This window comes from Orycteropus afer, unplaced genomic scaffold, assembly GCF_000298275.1.
Source record: "Orycteropus afer afer isolate SDZICR_OR568_19922 unplaced genomic scaffold, OryAfe1.0 scaffold00238, whole genome shotgun sequence".
In the NCBI taxonomy this organism is placed as follows: Eukaryota; Metazoa; Chordata; class Mammalia; order Tubulidentata; family Orycteropodidae; genus Orycteropus; species Orycteropus afer.
In genome coordinates, this window is record NW_006921825.1 from 2,884,576 (window position 1) to 2,904,483 (window position 19,908).

Sequence of the window (19,908 nt, forward strand, 5' to 3'; positions counted from 1 at the left end):
TGTAGTGAGTCGTGAGGAAACATTTCTCATTGCCCCTCTTTTGTGCCTTTTTAAAAATTATTTTTATTTTGCCATCCATATTTATAGAAAGGACATTACAAATGATGCAGAGCCTGTGAGTGACTTGCTACATATTTATGTTTGAATTCAGGCCTCTGTGCTCTGTGGACCACCTTTTGCTGCCCCTTCAGAATCAAGCTGACTGGGCAAGAATGGTGACTTAATTCTTTGACCATGGAAGAGATGAAATTCAACCAGGCCACATGTGGGGTTTACCTTACAACTTTGAATACTAAGATGCCTGTGACATAACAGGAAGAGAGGAAGGTAAAGCCAGCCTTTTTCTGCCAAGAAGAGGACTATGTGCTTATTGAGTCCAGACCCTTGAGGACAAGCATAAGTTAGCCATGCTGAAGACACAGATATTCTAAAGTCTACAGCTCCAAGATGAAGATGAAGATACAAGAACTACACTGAGGGAAGGGAGCAATAGGAGAGGGAGAAGAGTATGAGAAAGCCAAGATTTGACTCTTGGAACTTATTAAGAAGGGTCCCCTGGGTAATGGCACCTGAAGTCTAAAACTTTAATCCTGATTCTCCACGTATTAGTAGACTTCACGCATGGTCATGCTGTAAGAAGGGACTGCTCCCTGGAGAAGGATACCATGCTTGGCAAAGTGGAGGAACAACAAAAAAGAAGGCCCTTGTTCTGGTCACCTAGTGCTGCTCTGATGAGAAATATACCACAAATGGGATGGCCTTACCAAACAGGAGTTTATTCTTACAATTTGAAGGCTTTAAGTCCAAGTTCAAAGTGTTAGGCTCTAGGGGCTGGGTGAAAGCCCCTCAACTTTGGGGTATAGCTTTGCCTCCTGCTCCCAGCCCACTGAAGCTAGAGGCATTTCTTCACTCAGACAGCTGCTGGGTGCTAAGGCTGAGAAGCCCCGAGGTTGACAAGTAAAAAGGCACAGTCCCAATGTTACCAAACTACATGGCAGGCCATTAATTTAAGTCCATTGTAAATCCCAAGGATGGCAGAGCACAGCAGGCTGCTGAGCAATGACATGGCTACATGCAGGGTCCAAGCATGCCATAGGCTAGAGACCATTTCCAAGGCTTCTCCTTAAATACAGAAAGCAGACCACATTCCCAAAGGCAGCTACTCAGCTGCTTGTAGTAGATCCCACCATGAAGCTGATTGCCAGTCTCAACATACGGAATAACTACCACCAGCTGCCCAGCCATTCAACCGGGCCCAGCCAAGTTGACACACAAACATAACTACCACAGCCCTCAATGAGATGGATTGACACAGTGGCTGCAATGATGGGCTCAGGTAGAGCAAAGATTGTGGGTCTGGCACAGGACTGGGCAGTGTTTTGTTCTGCTGTACATGAGGTTGCTATGAGTTGAAGATGACTCAATGACACGTAATAACAGCAACAACAAAACCAGGAAACTTGGAAGTTTCTCTCTTCTACTCTATAACCTAAATCTTACATGGCTACCAGAAGGATCCTTTGAAAGTGGAACACGAATCCTATCCCTAACCTGCTTAAAACCATCTGATGGCTTCCTACTCTCAGAATAAAACACAATCCCCTTGTAGGAGCTAGCTTTTGCCTTCTGGCCAACTTACTCTCCCACTGACCTCATCTCCCACCAGACTCCAGTTTACTTACTACACTCTGGCCAGTCTAGCCTTATTGCTCTTCCTTAATTGCTCAAGCTTGCTCCCACCTCAGGGCTTTTGCACTTGCTGTTCTCATTTTCCTGCATTTTATCTTTCAGATCTTGGCTCAAAGATCATTTACTCCTTCCTTTTCTGCCATGCATTCTCTATTCCATCACTTCAGTTTATTTTCCTGTCGCAGTTATCACATTTGTTGTTGTTGTTGTTATGTGCCATTGAGTCAGACCGACTCATAGCCACTCCTCCTTGGGTTTCTGAGGCAGTATCACTACGGAAGTAGATTGCCCCATCTTCCTTCCCAGGAGTGGCTGGTGGGTCTGAACCGCCAGCCTTCTGGTTAGCAGTAAAGTGCCTTAGGCACTACGCTACCAGAGCTGCTATTGGAGGCTTTTTTTTTTCTCACCTCCTGTTAAAGTGTCAGCTCCACAAGGATTGTTTGTCCTGCTTGCTGCTAAATTCCTATCTCCTATCACAGTGGCTTGGAAGGAAGGTTGGGCAATCCTACTTCCGTAGTGATACTGCCTCGGAATCCCAAGGAGGGGTCGCTATGAGTCGGGTTTGACTCAACGGCACATAACAACAACAACAACAACAACAACAACATCACAGTGGCTGTCTTGTAAAGCAGAAAAGAAAAGAAGAAAGTTACCATCAAGTTGGTTCCCATTCACTCACGGCAACCCTATGTGTCAGAGTAAAACTCATCCACAGGATTTTCTAGGCCACCAAAGCAGATCACCAGATTTTCTTCCTCTCTGTGTGGGTGAGTTCAAACTGCCAAATGAGAATGAATAGTTTTCCCACCCAAGGACCATTGCCACATAGTAGAGGCTCAATAAATATGTGTCCAATGAAATAATGCATGGTGAGGAAGGGCTCTCAGAGATCCCTCAGCTCTGTTCCCTCATTTTACATATGAGGAAGCTGAGGCCGTGCGGAGGCAGTGACCCGCCTGAAGTCCCACAGTGTGAATGTAGCGCTCGGTTAAGGGTGGGTGGGTGGGGGACCTGGGGGAAGGAGAGGGCTCCTGGCGCGTGCCACTTCCTCACGGATGCCGGGCCTGCCGCTCTAGAGTCCCTCTGGGCGTCTCAGATCGTCGGAGCTCGCTCACACAATGCAAGGCGAGCGGCCGACAGGCGAGTCCCGCAGCAGCTGCGCAGGCGGCGGGTACATGTGAGAAGTTTGTGAAAGGAGACGAGAGAAAGGGAGAGGAAGACGAGGCGGGTGGCTGTACGCACCTGGCCCCGTAGCCCCGCCAGCTGCTTCCTCGCGATGGCATCTTGAGTTCGGGCCACCCTATCGGAACCATCTCCCATTCCAGCCTCCACCCCTCCTCTCCAACGTGGGGCTTGGCCAACTTGGCGGCTGGGGGTGGGTTTCTGCCGGCCTTTCAAAGTGTGGCCTCTGCGGGTTGCGGATGCTTGGCTGAAGGGACAAACTCGAAACCTGTCGAAGGGGGAAGCCTTTTCATGTTCTGCGAGAGAAGTAAAACCCGGCTCACTTCAGCTTCTGAGCACCTGTGCTTGGGTAGCAGGGATACTGGTACCAGCCCAGGATGTTGCTTTAAGAGCATGGACTTGGGAATTGGATAAACTGGGTTCCAACCCCCACCCCACCACTACTTAACTGTGTGGCCTCGAGCAACTCAAGCTCTCTGTGCCTCACTTTCTTCATCTGTAAAAAACAAACAACCAAACATACTGCCATCGAGTGGGATCTGACTCATAGAGACCTATCCGAGGAGGTATCCCTATGGAAGTAGATTGCCCAATCTTCTTTCTGAGGAGTGGCTGGTGGGTTTTAACTGCCAGTCTTCTGGTTAACAGTCAAATGCCTTAGCCACTACACCACCAGAGCTCCTTCTGTAGACTGGAGATAATACTATAAATGTCACAGGCTTGATGTGGCGATTCAGCCTATGAACTACTAGTGTACTAAGTAAGCACTGAGCCTGGAAAACAGGAGCTACTCCATAACAAATCTTGTCACCATCATCTTTGGAATCTCCTGACCAGACTCCTGGGGAGGACATTATTCATGTATTCATTCATTCAACACAAATTTTATTAAGCTCCTATGTGGTGCCTGGCCTTCAGACCTTCAGACACAGGGACACTAGAGAAACACAGTGACAGATAAGACTCACTTGGTTCCTGGCGGAGTCCCAGGGTCCTTCAGGGATCAGAGACCATAAAATATCATGCTCTTACCAAGGAATAACAGAGAAAGATGCAAAAGATTTTGGGAGCTCAGAGAAGGAAAACTCTGAGTCTTGGTAAAATCTACACACTTAGGCAGGGATTTAAAATAATAAAATAATAACAACAATAATAATAGAGCCAGGTAGCAAGTGTCCAGAGCAAGTTTTTCAAGTGGAGATTTCCAGACCACCTGCAACCAAATGAGGGGTTTGTATTAAAACACACCTTAGTTTTTGTGAGTCAAAAAATCTCTGCATGTAGGCCTGGGAGCCTGTATTTTAAGAGGCAGAAGATGATTTCCACTCATACCAAAGTTGATAACCACTGACCCACAAAGAAAATGCCTCTGCCCTGACCCCTTGCACTGCTACAGTGCTAATCCTTCCGGAAGACATAATATCTTGTACGCACCTTGTTAGTTGCATGTGACAAGTGTTTCCTGTCCCCATTTAGACTGAGCTCATATATTCATAGTATATATTCAGAGTACCTACCCCAAGACCCAACAATCCACAGGTATTCTGAAATGTTTGTAGAATGAAGAAAATGCACCCCTCTTCAGCACCACTTGCACAGATTCACATGTGGTCCTTACTTGGACTCTCAGACAGGTTTTATTTAGCCCATGTGTATATGTGTTTAATTGTAATTTAATATGATTTGGGGGGCATGCCCTCTCCAGTTCACCACAGTTTCAAATCCTTTTATACACACAAGTGGAGTTAATAGTTTTTACCAGATTTGCCCCTCACAGAATTTAAGTTTACAAACCCTTAAAAATGTAGAGGTTGTTATCAACTGTCTTCTTCTAAGACTTTCTGTATACTCTTTTTGCTTCTGTCTTCTCCAGTCCGATATCTCCGGGGCCTTCTCTTCAAAAGGCTGGTCCCTAAGGATGGATGTCTTCCTGCTGGCTGCCTAGAGTTGTTAGTAGAACTTCTTGGAGGGAAGGATGGGGGAAAAAAGGAAACATATGAGACTGGATGCAAGAGTGTTTTTTAATTTGTGGTCCTAATGCTCATGGGTGCTGGAGCAGGGGGCTGGTGAGGTGTAGGTTGCCTTTGGAGGCCTGAAGGGGTCAGCTGGTTTTACTTTCTTCCTGACCTTCTCCTGAACTTGACCCTGGTCAGTATCTCCCAGGCCTCTGAGGGATCACAGCAGAGAAGGAGGATGGATGAAGATGGGCATTTCCATCCCAGTTAGTGGAGGTTTAGCCTCATAGATAAACTAGGTTATTTTGGAGTGAATGTGGGTTTCAGGGAACCATGGAGACAGGCAAGTCTTCATGGAGTAATGCAGTATTCTCACTTTTCTTTTCCCTTTGAGTTTCCATCATTGGGTAGAAAACAAGTTTGAGAGGTCTTAAATGCTGATAGGAAATAAAACAATTTGCATTTGGCTTTTGGGGTTCTCAGAGAGAAGCTTCTGACTTGCTTGAAATGTTTTCATTGAGATTAACCAAAAATGGTTATCATTTGTTAGACCTGAAAACACTTAGCAGTCATCTAATCCAAGCCTTTCTAGTGAGTAAACTGAGGCTTAGTGGGGCTCATAAAGACCCAGGGTCAGAACCCAGCTTGAAATCCAGTCCCCCTGAGGCCCATAGTTCTATTGTGTATTCCAGGAACTGCACCACTCTGTGTTTTGTCATAAATTTACATCCCTCTGCTGGCGCTGCAAGTTCACAGTCATTTCCATTGTGGATTTTAGACTAGTGACTCCTAGAGGGCAGGGAAGGAGTCTGATTTACACCTGTGTCCCAACTTTTGGCATGAAATCTGGCACAAAGCAGATTGAATGAATGAATATGTGAGGCCATGTTTCTATATAACCACCATGTAGCCATTTTTGCAACATGCCTTAGCACGTACTCCATGCTTTAGTGCCTTAGTTACTGGAAAAACCACAAAGAGTCCTAACTACCCCCACCTCATTGATACCCAAGCATTCTCCTTAGCAACAACCAATCAGTAAATGGTAGAGAAATACCTTACCTAAAATAGTTAGAAATGACAGTTGGTGGCTTCGGCCCACCAGACAGAGCCAATCAAATAGTTAGAAACGACAGTTAGTGGCTTCGGCCCACCAGACAGAGCCAATCAAGTAGTTAGAAATTACAGTTGGTGGCTTCAGCCCACCAGACAGAGCCAATCAAGTAGGAACAACTAGCAACTTGGAAAATGTCAACCAATCCTGTAATTTTCTGATTGAAACTTCCTCCTTCCTGCTGTACCCCCTATAAAAACCCCATTACTCCTGGGTTCGGGGCTCTCAATCCTGAACCGCTGCATCGGTGACCGTTGAGGGTCCGAGCTCGAGCTTGAATAAACAACCCCTATGCTTTTGCAGTGGAATCGGCTCCTTGGTGGTTTTGGGGATTCAAGATCTGGGCACAACAAATGTTGAATGAGTGAAGAAGAACGGGCAACCACAGTTTGGACTTGCAAACAAAACTTTTCTCTAGGGAGATGGCCCAGGCCAGTCCATCTTTGCTTGCAAATGCTTTCTCTTTAAGTTGAAGGAGGAAGAAGAGAGGAACTAACATTTATTTTAGGATTTCAATGTGCCAGCCACTGTGCCAACAGTTTATCTCAGTGTATTCCTCACAACAATCATGGGGGAGGGGGAACTATTATTGTTTCCCTTTTACAGATGAGGAAACTGCAATACAGAGACATTGGGACCAGAGCATGGTCTCTCAGTCAATAAGAGGCAGCGGTGCGTTTTGAATCACACAGCAGAGCCTGAGCCCAAAAGCACAAGGCTGAAGGAGGTTTTACTGAGCACCAGGGTGAATGTCAGATGCTTTCTTTACTCCTCCAGCTCCCAGTATCTTCAGCCCAACCCAAGTAGGCAGATAGTAACATAATTCCTATTTTAGAGTCTGTTGTTGTTGTTGTTATGTGCCGTGGAGTCGCACCCGACTCCTAGTGACCCCTCCTTGGGTTTCCAAGGCAGTATCACTACAGAAGTAGATTGCCTCATCTTCCTTCTGAGGAGTGGCTGGTGGGTTTGAACCGCCAGCCTTCTGGTTAGCAGTCAAGTGTCTTAGGCACTATGCTACCAGAGCTCCTATTTTAGAGTCTAGGAAACCTAAACTCAGAGAGATTTAGTGACTTGCCCCAAATCACATAGCCATGCTCCTGCTACTATCCCCAGGACGAGCTTGCACTCCCGGTACTTGGGCTGGGTCCTTTTCCCCATTGGAAAGGCGGGCTCCAGAGAAGAGACTTGGCTCAGATGGGGAAAAGAGGGGTTGGCAGGCCTCCTCAAGGGTTGGTGAATCCGGATCCAGGCAGGGCTTTGTCTTATAAGGTCAAGAGGTGGTAATTCCTTTACCCTGGCCCCCGCCCCATTAGGATTCTGGAAAATTCAGTCATCCTCTCGAGGGCTTGTGGCCTTGCAGACTGTGTGATGTCTCTGAAACTCGAAGGTCGTTCCCAGGGCAGAGGAGGCGGCCACCGCGAAGTGGACTCAGCTGGGAGCTGGGGGCTTCTCTCAGACCCGGAGGGCGGCGCGCCAGCGGTCCCAGGATTCCCCATCCATTATTTACGATGTTTACTAGCGCCGGGGAAGGAGGGGAGAGTACAAGAAAGGAAAGGGGAAGAGACTGGAGGGAAGACACAGTACCAACCCCTGGGCCCTCAGTTCCTGAAACTTCGGAAAGGAAGTAGCCAAATGGTTCAGGGCCCAGTAAGTCAGACTTGGCATCTGGCACACAGTAGGCCGTCAGTAAATGTTTGTAGAATGAATGAAGAAAAGAATGAGTGAACGTCTCTGCTCCTAACTAGCTACCTATATGATCTTGGGGAAATCATTTAACTCCTCTGACCCTCGTTTTCTACATCTGTAATATTTGGTAACGGTACCTACGCCACAGGATTGGTAAGAGAATCCCATGAGCTAATTCTTTAAACTGTCCAGCACATATTAGGGATTCAGCAATGGTAGCTCTTATAGGTAACGGGGCTTTTAAGCGTTGGCGGCCTAGAAGTTCACTGACAGACTTCCAAGCCTCAGTGGGCAGTCCTGCACTCTCACTAATCTAAAAAATACTCACCAAGCTTCTTCAGGGTGGCGGGTAGGGAAAGGGGGAGGGAGCCAAGCTGTCTTTCTCTAGCTAAGCCAAGAAAGGCCAGAGTGGAGAGGAAGCCACAGGCCTTCTGGACTGGGCAGGCAGTTACTGACCCCACCTCCATCCCGGCAGAAGGGGGGGGGGATAGTCACCTGGGGCTCATTCTGGCAGCCCCCCCCCCCCGGGGTCGGTCTGGGCGCTCAGAGGCGCCTCCTCGCTGCGCCGCGGGGCCGGTCTCTAGTGGACGGCTCGGGCTAGAGGCCAAGAGCGCCCTGGAAATGGGCGGTTTGGCGGCAGCCGGGCCGACGGGGAGTGTGTGCGTGTGTGTATGTGTGTGTGTGTGTTGGGGGGTTAGAGTAGGGTCAGCTTCCTGCCCCCGCTCTGCCAGGGGCTGCCTGTCGATCGGGCTATGAGAGTTGGAACAGGGAGGAGTGGTTTGGGGCTTTTGGGGGAAAAGTCCGTGAAGAAGAAAGAATCCGGAAGGTCTGGCGGTCTGGAGCCAGGCGGGGCGGGGCGGGCTGGGAGAGACCAGGCCCCGCCGGGTATAAATGCTGTAGCGGGGGCAGCTGCGGCGGGCGCAGAAAGGCGCGCTAAGAGCTGCTGCCTCACCTCGTCTCCCGGGCCGCCCCTGCGAGTCCCGGGCGCGTGAGCACGCCTGCGCGTGCCCGGGCCCTTTCTGGCAAGCTGCTTGTAAGATGAGTGAAGAATTAGGTGGGGGAGAGGGGAGGCAGCGAGCGAGAGGGCGAGGGGAGCGCGGGCGCTGAGCGGCGCTCAGTTGGAGCGGGGCGAGCAATCGACACTAGCCTGATCCATGTCCCCCGCTGCCTCCCTGCCAGGCGCGCGAAGATGATGGCCATGAACGCCAAGCAGCCTTTCGGCATGCACCCGGTGCTGCAAGAGCCCAAATTCTCCAGCCTGCACTCCGGATCCGAGGCCATGCGCCGAGTCTGTCTCCCAGCCCCGCAGGTACGTAGTGGAGCATAATTATCGCTCTAAGGCACATTTTTTGACAGGCACTCGCTTTATGTTTTTTTCATGTCGCCCAGAACAATCGCCGCTGTCTGAACCCCTCTCCTTGTCTCCCCCGCGCTCTCTCCCCGCGCGCGCTCTCTCATTCATGCCTCTGATCCACACGTCTGTTCCAGCAGAGCCGCTGCCTTCGTATTAATTTTTATGACCTGGGCTTTGAGGAGAGGCATCTCAGTTGCTTGAAAATGTGTTTTAATCCTGAGTTGACAGTATTCCCCACTGACCGTGCTGTGCGCCTTCTTGCTTGCAGCTGCAGGGTAATATATTTGGAAGCTTTGATGAGAGCCTGCTGGCACGCGCCGAAGCTCTGGCGGCGGTGGATATCGTCTCCCACGGCAAGAACCATCCGTTCAAGCCCGACGCCACCTACCATACCATGAGCAGCGTGCCTTGCACGTCCACTTCCTCCACCGTGCCCATCTCCCATCCGGCCACGCTCACTTCGCACCCGCACCACGCAGTGCACCAGGGGCTCGAAGGCGACTTGCTGGAGCACATCTCGCCCACGCTAAGCGTGAACGGTCTGGGCGCTCCAGAGCACTCAGTGATGCCCGCGCAGATCCACCCGCACCATCTGGGCGCCATGGGCCACTTGCACCAGGCAATGGGCATGAGTCATCCGCACGCCGTGACGCCTCACAGCGCCATGCCTGCATGCCTCAGTGATGTGGAGTCCGACCCGCGCGAGCTCGAGGCCTTTGCCGAGCGCTTCAAGCAGCGACGCATCAAGTTAGGGGTGACCCAAGCAGACGTGGGTGCTGCTCTGGCCAACCTCAAGATCCCTGGCGTGGGATCGCTCAGCCAGAGCACCATCTGCAGGTTCGAGTCTCTCACTCTCTCACACAACAACATGATTGCGCTCAAGCCGGTGCTCCAGGCCTGGCTGGAGGAGGCTGAGGCCGCCTACCGCGAGAAGAACAGCAAGCCGGAGCTCTTCAACGGCAGCGAGCGGAAGCGCAAACGCACGTCTATCGCCGCACCGGAGAAGCGCTCACTTGAGGCCTACTTCGCAATCCAGCCGCGGCCTTCATCCGAGAAGATCGCGGCCATCGCTGAGAAACTGGACCTTAAAAAGAACGTGGTGAGGGTCTGGTTCTGCAACCAGAGACAGAAACAGAAACGAATGAAGTACTCAGCTGTCCACTGATGGCAGCGGGAAGCAGCATTTGGGGCACAGAGAGCAGATGGCAACCTCTTGTGTGTGTGTGTGTGGGGGGGGGGAACGGTATGGGGCGTTTCCCTAGCAGGTTACGCTCTTTCTCCCGAAGCCACGGACTTTCCCCTTTATCCCATCTGTCTTCCTCCTTGCCTTCTCTTTCTCTCTTCCTTTCTCTTCCCTCCAAAAAAGTTTTGACGCTTGGGGGAAAAAAATCATGAAAATCAGCCGGAAGGGACCTGCGCTGTTCCTGGTGCTGAAATTCTTCCTAACGCGCTACGCCTTGAGGCCTCAGGGCGAAAGCCCAAGCGCTGGGGGTAGTGAATTGGCTGTATTGTCATGTGCGGGGGTGAAAGCGCAACTTTGCGGAGCGCAAATTGGCAAAGCATGAAGGGATAGGAAGGAAGTGATAAATAATACAAAATCTAGGATATCTAACTGAGGCACAAACGTGTACTGGAGATTTATTTAGAATATATGAAATACATGTATGTTTCCAAAGGATCGCCTTATGCTTCCCCTTCTCCGCCTCAATTTTGTTCATCTCATCCTTTGGTTTGACGTAAATTCTCATAAGGTAGCATGGATTAGGTTCAGGGAAAGTGTGTGGGGCGTTGAGGGCTCTGAGAGATTCTCCGTGGTAAGCCAGGTTCCAGAAAAGATGGGCGCGGCCGGCCGAATGGGAATACTGAGGTCACTGGCGGTTTCTAAGCAGCAGTGGGTACCATCCCTCCACGATGTGCTGCGGTTTGAGAAATAATCACCCCCTGATGGACCACCGGGACTGGAGGTGTCCAGGACCGGCTGAAGAGCCTCGGAACCGGGCTAGATGCTCCAGCCAGACTCCCAGTGCAGAGTAGGCGGTAGCTCTAAAGTGACTGTAACTTCTCCAAATCATAGGCAAGTTCTTCTAACATGTCTAACCTCGTTGCGCTTTGATTATTATTCTCGTTAGCGTCATTAATTATTTACTTACCTTTGCTTTCCATCCCCCTTATGTGGTATCTCTAGGTGGAGGTTGACTTAAAGAGTTTTGGGTGGGATGTGGAGGAGACCTACGGCCTGGACCCTTCCGGCCCCAGCCTCTATGGTCCCCTCACATTTCACTCTTTCGTTGTTTCATGTAGTTTGCGTTTTGCAGTGTGACCTGTGATTTCGGTCTCTGAATAGATACAAATAAAATATTAAGTTATCTCGCTTTACCCCTTGAATTAACTTCTAAAATAAATGCTTTATTTTTCAACCCGAATTGCAGTGGCTTTCTTTCACGGAGGCTAAGGGATACTAGATTTGTAAAGATTTACAAGTGAGAACCCCACACCCTACGGGCCAGCCTCGGGCCATCTCTTCTTGCCCTGGCCACCTCACTCTCTCCCCGGAATTCCTTCTGGGAGATCTGGCGGCTTTTCTCTGGACCTTTAGATTTCAAAGTACTTCCCTCTGCGATTCTCCGTGGCGAATACTAGCCTCAATTCTCTCAGCTTGGCTGACAGATGAGGGTTTGAACCCTATTGCTTCTACTCACTGGCTGAAAGATCCTGAGGCAAGTTTTTAAACTTCTCTGAGCCTTGATCGCTTGTCTGCAGAATGAAGATACTAATACCTAAACCATAAGATTACTGTGAAGACTAAAGTAAGATAATTTATTTAAGGCGTCTGGCACTGTGCTTGGTGCTTAATAGAAAACAAATAAATTACTATTTTAAACGATTTTAAAAGGCTGGAGATGTAGGGAGCTTATAAAGACAAAAAGGAAGAAAAGCGTTCCCTGGAGCAGTTCTCTGTGGGGCCCCTTAGGGGTCTCTTTAGAAATTCATTTGGAGTGGCCAGTCAGGAATTTCTTCACTCTATCTTGGCTTCTTAGTGGGGCCCTAAGTGACATGTAGGCTGGCTGCGAAGTTCCTAGTGTAGCAAGCTGTACATAGTAGGTGCTCAACAGACTCTAGTTCCCGTCTCTCTCACACACCTCCTTAAGAGTGGAGGAAAGCTTTTTATTTATGAGCCGCAGAAACACCTAACACGATTTAAAAATTAATGTTCCACGTCCAGGAGTCGTCTGCACAATTTCGCGCAGCGTCTTCAAAGAGGACCGGGTCATTAGACCTCGGGCCGAAAATCCGAGCAAGGCTGGTCTCTCCTCTGCGCCATTCGACCCTCTACCGCAAAAACAAACCCAGGGCTCGCCTCCAGCCTCAGGGCCTCAGCCCCTCGCCCTCGCCTTGCGCAAAAGCCCCAGCGATTCCTCCACCTCCCTCTCCATCGGGTGTCCTTTAATAATAAATGCCCTTATGCCATTACATTATATTGTGGGTTTTGAAAATTTAAAATACGGCTGATGCAATATTAATTGCCTATAGTGGTATAAAACTCAGGGCCAGAGCTCAGCCGGGCTAGAGAAGAGGCCGTGAGCCTCCCGCGTTGATACGAAGCGCCGCGCTCAAGACTGACGTGCCTTTGCAGGCTGCAAGGTTTCCTGCAGGTAAGAACTTTCGGCTTTTCCTACCAGGGAGAGACGTCTGATTGCAATTTCTTTTCGAAAAGATCCCTGATCTTATTTAGGTTTCTTTCTTTCTTTCTTTTGAAATTAACGATCTTAAAAGTTTGGGAGACTTTTTTTTTTTTTTTTGGAGTGGGCAACAGGAGCAGCATTAATGCAAGATCTGTGCCAAGACCGCACCAGGCTTCTGCGACTCATCCCTTCAGGCGCCTGCAACCGCCCACACGCACCAGTATTTTAATCAGTTTCTACCTGCGGGCAGGAGCTGCGGCCTTATCCCCGACGTTCTCAAACCTCTCCCACCCTTGAGTGCGCCCGGCCGGCGCCGCTACCTTTCTCCTTGATCTCTCTCAGGAAGCAACCGGAACTGTGGTTTCTCCGGGCTGGTGAAATCGCCTCTGCCAATGTCCAGGGGAGGTTGGACCTCTCTAGGGGGTGGGCTCCAGCAGGTTGGGCATTCACACAATACTCTTGCTTCCCAGTGAACCGTTTCCTAACTGTGACCTTGGGTAAGTCATATTACCTCTCAAGCCTCTGTAGATGGCTATTAAAACTCCACACAAGTTATTCTGAAGAGTAATTGAGGGTGTATCTGTAAAGCACTTGGAGCAGGTTTTCCTGTCCCAAATCATGCCAACTTGCAACATCCCACTGTCCTAGGCCCACCTGGAGTTGCTTTAAAACGGTACCAGGAGAAAGTGGGACTAATCAATGTTCTGAGCTGTATGGAGAACTGCAATCGGACCTCGCAGGGTGTGGATGCAGGAGGGAGGCTTCTAGGTACCTCTCTGGCTAGAACAGAAGGTTGATTCCCATTGAGGAAGGCACACACAAGCCAACATGGCTGAAGCCCTGGCAGGCAGAGCTCAGACAGTTCTGGGTTCCTTAGTCCAGACTGTGTGATCATGGGCCAATGGCTTCCTCTTTCTGTGTCTAAGGTAGTTATATTCACTGTTTCATGCCCAGTGCCTAGCTCAGGGTCTTGGCCCAGGGTGGCAGACAAGAGATACCTGTTGAATGAATGAATTGTAAAATGAAAGCATCCTTCCAGTCCAATCATCTCTGAGTTCTAGGGACTGGAGGAAAGAACAGAGACCATTAGGGAGAGGAAAGCCTCCCTGGGAGTGAGGTCAGGGTCAAGGTGATGGTCTGCATCTCAAGCTTCCATTCAAAGGCAGGCAGTTTCCTTCCTGCTTAAATTAGACAAGGCTGTGCTTCACCCTGTGGTGATCAGGGGTAAAGATCATCCTTGGTGATCCTAATCCAGGCCGTCACAATTTAGCAGAGTCAGAGAGGAGGACCTGGTATTACCTCTGTCCTGCCTGAGTGTGTGTTTCTCTCTCTTGGTCCTGCATTTGAGCCTGGGGTCTTTTATTTTAGTGCTGGGATGGAAAGAGCTGTGGCTCTGGAGTGGGCAAGACTGGGGTGGAATACCTGCTCCACCTCCTCTTGTGAGACCTTGAGTAAGTGCCTTCACTGCTGTGAGCCTTGGTGCCCTCATCTGTAAAATTAGGGAAAAGACTTTTAAGGTTGTTTTGATGATTAAATGAAATAATGTAAGCCTGACATGTAGTAGGCTTTAATGGATACTTAGTCGCTTTGAAACATTTGTAACTCAGAAAAGTGAGAGGTTCTGTTGGGAAAGCTCAGGGCTTGAAGTTAGGTGGGATCCACATTTCGCCACTGTGAGCCAGTCTGGTCGTCCATAAAGTGAGGATAGCAGCTCCAAACAGATTCCGGTGTAGTTGTCAGGGGCAAACCAGAAAGTGTTAAAGAAACTGCTTTTCCAGCTGTGTGTGCTAGCTACCGAAGGTAAAAGGAATTTGCTCTTCAGGAGTCCGTGGTACGAACGCGTAGTTCCCACCGGTACCAGCCAGTGGCTCCTCGAACCTGGCTTCCTCCCAGGCGGAATTCTGCAACCACCAAGCAGGAGCGAACATTCGAGACTATGCTGAGGTCCCTCCCCAGGGACCGGGCTCCAGTTGGTAAAGGAATGGGGGAGGCGGAGCCTGAGCAGGGAGCCGAGAAGGGGAAGGTACATAAAAGCTAATCTTTTTACCGAAGGGGAGACTGAGGTCTGGAAAGGAGGAGGCACTTAGCTGGGTCCTTCTACCTAAAATAGCTCTCTTCCTCAGTCATTCTATCTTTCTTAGTCCTTATCACTCCTAGATAAAGCCTGTTAATTTATTTAGCAGTAAACGCACTCGGAGCGAGCAAGAATCAAGTGTGCCGGTTCACCCCTGCCTGCCTGAACCCCGTGCAGGAACTCGCACAGAGTGAGCAGGGGCCCAAAATGTTTGTTGGGTATATGAGTGATAATGATATCTAATATTTATCGAGGTCTCCCTGTCAGGTACAGCTCCAAACACTTTATACGCATTAATTAATTCTTAAACAATCCTATGCGTAGGTATTGTTTGAAACCCCATTTTACAGATGAGAACATGGAGGCACACATGGTTTATATAACTTGCTCAGGGCAAGACGTGAACACAGTGAGCTAATAGAGAGATCTGGCAAAACCCGTGTTTCTTCGCCTCATCCTTTCCACTGGTGAGAGGCAACCTGGCAGGGGGCAGGGAATGGGGTGTCGCGCGGGAATGGGGGTAGAACAAACACGTCAGATTTGGAGGGAGAAGCCGCGCAAGGAGAGGAGGCAGTGGAAGCCAAGGATGCCCAGTTCCTCGCCCGCCCTCGGGGCTCCACGCGCGCTCGGTCTCCGCAAATCGCTTTCTCTTTGACCCGTGCCACCCCTCAGGTCTCTGTCCCTGTCTGTGTCGATCAGTTCACTCTCTCTCACGTAAAAGCTCTTTGCTTTCTTCCAATCTCGCGGCCGCAGAAGAAGGTGAGCCACGTCCTGGGAGAGCGCGGGAAGCCCCCTTCCACCTCCCGCCCACCTTGCACAGCTAGAGCTCCTGCGATGCCCCGCCCCGGCGCGCAGACTGAGCCTGCGAGGACCCCAGCGGACGAATTAGTCCGCTTCGATCGCTCCTTCCTGTTCAAGTCAGGTTTCCCTCCGCCCCCCGACGGCGCTTCCGCACCCGCCAGGCTGTCAGGGCTCCCCTGCCGGGTCAAGGTTCTCCAGGGTCCTCCCAGCGCTCCGTAAGGGCTTCCCCTTTTCGGAGTCCCGCCCGGAAGAGCCCCCTAGACAGCCGGAGCTGAGGTTGAAGAGCGGGTCCGGGGGCAGTGGGGCACAAGCTCGTCCAGAAACCGTTCCCTACCCGCTGCTTCCTGTTCTCAGCGCGTTTGTTTACACAAAAGTCAGTTTTCTGCTCTTTCCCTTCATCTCAACCCTGCACAGCGCTCAGTTCCTCAGTAGGTAAACCGTTATAGCGAACTCAAACCAAACTTACTGTCATCAAGTCAATTCTGACTCATAGCGACCCCCATTGGGTTTCCAAGGCTGTAAATCTGTACGGAAGGAGACTGCCTCCTTTTTCTTCCTTGGAACGGCAGGTGGGTTGGAACTACCGACCTTTTGGTTAACAGCCAACTGTCTTAACCACTACATCACCAGAGCTTCTTGTTGCCGAACTGAAAAACTCCCCCAAAACCATAGTCACCGCCATCGAGTAGATTCGGACTCATAGCGACCCCCTTTGGGTTTCCGAGGTAATTAATTTTTATGGAAGTAGAGTGCCCAGTCTTCCTTTCGCAGAGTGGCTGGTAGGTTGGAACCGTCAACCTTCTGGTACTAACTACACCAAAACCAGTATATAAAATCCAGGTACTCATTCTGGGAAAAATCAGAATTTTATTGGATTTTTTTTTAATGTATATTTAACAGTTTAGTACTGTTTTTATTTTGAATTACAAAAGGAGGTGGCACCACCATAATTTTGTAGAGTAGGGTCTCCCCCCCATCTGTTTCACTTGCTACCTCACCCAGCCCTCCTCTCAGCCAATACACACACCATCCCTGCTCCAAATCCCAACATCCCCAACTTAGAGCCTCCTGGTGCCTGGGGCTTTGCTAGGGTGGCTCTCCTCTCGGCAGATAGTTAATGTCCAGCCCTAATAAATCAAGGCCATAAAAAGCTTACTTTCATATGCACTCAATTTCTACCAAACCTAAACTAATTGCATAAATTCCTTTAGGCCACTCAGCACTGCTCTCTGGGTTGGGATCTGATCAATTAGTCATTAGGCACTCCATTAGCTGGGGTTTAAGCTGCCTCATATAAATGTCTCCTGTCAATTTGCTTGTAATTGAATGAATAAAAAAGGGTACAATTATTATCACAGAGAATTGGAATGAGAGAGGTTAATTTTGTTCAAATATTCTAAAAATGTCTCTAATGATAATAATAACAATGATAATAATAGTTAAAAGGCATTTAGACACCAGCCACTGGGTGAATTCCTGCCCATGCTAAGGAAAGCTCTGGTCTAAGACGCAGCGAACTGAGTAGTAGATCTGTGCTTCTGCCACCTTGGGAAGCTATAGTCTCTCCCACTCGTGAGGCCTATTCCTTTATCTATAAAATGAGTTAGTTGGAGGTGCTTTTATTTTTTTTAAATTAGTTACATATTTTATCAAAGTAATTTATTCATATACCTTCAAAGTTGAATGATATAAAAGCGCAATTTTGATCAACTCACACTCTCCCCCAACCACTTTTACCTGCTCCTTCTGCTAATTAAATCACACATATCTACATAATACGTTTTAGACACTCTTTCTTTCTTTTTTTTAAATTCAAAGTTTATTAATTTTTTTATTAAATGATACGTAATTCAAATTTGCATGAACTAAAGGTCAGTGAAAAACTTTTCTCCCATCCTTGATGCAATTCAGCCAGCTTTGTTGAAGGCAAACTATATTAACCATTTCTTGTGTATATTCCAGACATATTTTATTGGCTGCCATTTCTTGATTTGTCATTCTTAGTCATTATGCTTTATCTTATTCATTAAGCTATAATATCAAAGGGCTAATGTATGTGTATAATAATAAAAGAATTCAAATTCTTTCCCCACACTAAGAATCCTAAGAAGTTTTCTATAAAATCAATAATTTTATACAATCAACTACATAGGCCGTTGAAAATTCTGATTAAAATTTTTTTTTTTTTTCTTTCTTTCATGGTTAACTCCATGCCTTGTTGGTTTTTTTGTTTTTGTTTTTGTTTTTGTTTTTTTACCAACAGTTAATTTGGAGGTGCAGACACCATAATGGATAAAAACTACTCACAAAGGTAAAGAGTGTTTGTAGGTTGATTTGATTTTTGTCCTACTTCCTAACTACAATTTGAGGCAGTCTATTATTGTTATACAATTATACACTATACCTATAAAGGAGGTACCTTTATATACTGGATACTTCATTTCATACAGCCGTTGGTTTTATTAGATTCCACTTAAAAAATCTTTGTTCCTTTATCTCCTCCAAGTGAAACCATTTATCCACTAAGATGAGTTTTTCTTTGTTATACACAGCAATGACAGGGGATGATATTGTTTAATAATCTACCTTGATTTGGGGATTGAACCTCAAACTTTGCAGATATTTGAGCTGAGCTCCCACGTGTGAGGGAGCAGAGAGCCTGTGAATGTAAGTCCTATCTCTGACAGAAGTCCAAGGTCATGATACTGATTTACTGTTGGAAGTTGTACAGGGAGTCAGTGTTCTGGGTGTGGGGACTGATTTGTATTGAGCCCTGCATACTCCCTCACTGAATTCCTCTTATTGTGAAAAGCATGGGTTGGAAGAGAATTAACTAGAATAGGGGGAATCACCTCTAGTCAGAACAGAGAACACAGTCCTCATGGTGTAGTGAGACAAAACCTAGAATGTGTGCAAATAAATCTGAATTCCAGAACCTTACTCTGTTCAATGTAACCTTGGAAGCGCTATTCACTGCTCACTGCCTCACTTTTCCCAGCTCTAACTTGGGGAAAATTGAACTACATAGTGGTTAAATCTTGGTGATGATTCATGGACTTTCTTGAGAATTTGTGGAAAAATATGTGCAGAAAAAGAATATGTGCAGAGAAGGGCACATATATGCACTCAGAATTTTTGCTAACTTCTTGAAGTTCGGCTGTGTGTGTTCAACCCATGATTTCATGGGTCCCAGGTGAAGACCCCCTTAATAAAGGCTATGTGACTATCCAAACTGAGGTCAAACACCCATAAGCACTGAAGTTAGGTTAGCAAACTGGGAAGGGCTTTACTGAAGGCAAAAATAAAGTATTAATCACAGTACGAGCCAATTGTCAACGAAAAGTCCAAATGGCTTTGGCAAAAATTTTTCTTCAGATTAGTATTTAGTGTCTCAAGAGATACCAGGGTGCAATGAATGGGGTTAGTCACGAGGGAAAAAAATAGGGGGAAAAGGAAAAAAAAAAAAAAAAAAAAAAAAAAACCCACAATAAGAGTCAAAACCTAGCTGCTTTTATTTTTTTAAAAAGTTAACCAGTTCTGCTAAAAACCAGAGTTGAGATTTTGAGCTGAAGACTTCCCTGCTTGAGCCTTTCCCTAACAGTGAAATGATTGGATAAGACTGGGTGATCTATGAGGCTGCCTGCTGTGACATTGTGTGGTAGACACATTGACATGTTCTATATTTGAAGTTTGTTTTGACTTATTTTTCTACTTTGTCTTTGAAAGATTTGTTGTACAATCAAAGTAGAGTTGGAAGTATAATGTCTCCTGGGTTCTTAGTACTGGGGCTTCTTAAAACTATGTGTCAGAAGGAAGATCCTCTTCTCCATCCCCTGAAACATCACAAATATATATATTTTTTAATGTTTTTTTATTTTTATTGTGAGTTGGGTGAAAGTTTATAGAGCAAATTCACTTTCCATACAGCAGTTCACATACACTTTGTCTCATGACATTGACTACAATTTACTGCAATGCAACTGCTCACCTCCCACTTCCTCTCCATAGTTACCTCTTTCCTGTGTCCTTCCTCCTCCCATGCATTTCTGCCCCCTGAGCTGTCTCCCTGTGCATACACAGCCCTTCTATTCTCCCATGATTGTTCTTTCCAAGGAGTGTATCTACCTAGTGTAAATGTTCACCTCATAAGCCTGTCTTTTGTTTGGCTGGAAGGCACAGGAGTGGATTCAATTTCAGACCTGAAGGGCAGCTAGGGGCCATAGTCTCAGTGGTTCCATCAGGCTCTATAAGACCAGCAAACCTGGTCCCTTTTTTTTTATTTTTCAGATGAAAATCACAAAGACTTTGTAAATTTAAAAATGAAAGGCAGGTGGGGATGAGGGGCAGGGAGTTTTCACTTTTTATATGAA

The 19,908-nt window shown here is 47.7% G+C and overlaps 1 protein-coding gene across 1 annotated transcript; it reads left to right on the forward strand.

The window, feature by feature from the left end:
* The first annotated feature begins 8,815 nt into the window (after window positions 1-8,815).
* Window positions 8,816-10,145, forward strand: POU4F3 (POU class 4 homeobox 3). The gene is made up of 2 exons (XM_007949116.2): window positions 8,816-8,935; window positions 9,249-10,145. Exons 1-2 carry the CDS (start codon window positions 8,816-8,818, stop codon window positions 10,143-10,145), a joined length of 1,017 nt encoding a protein of 338 aa, XP_007947307.1.
* The last annotated feature ends 9,763 nt before the right edge of the window (window positions 10,146-19,908 follow it).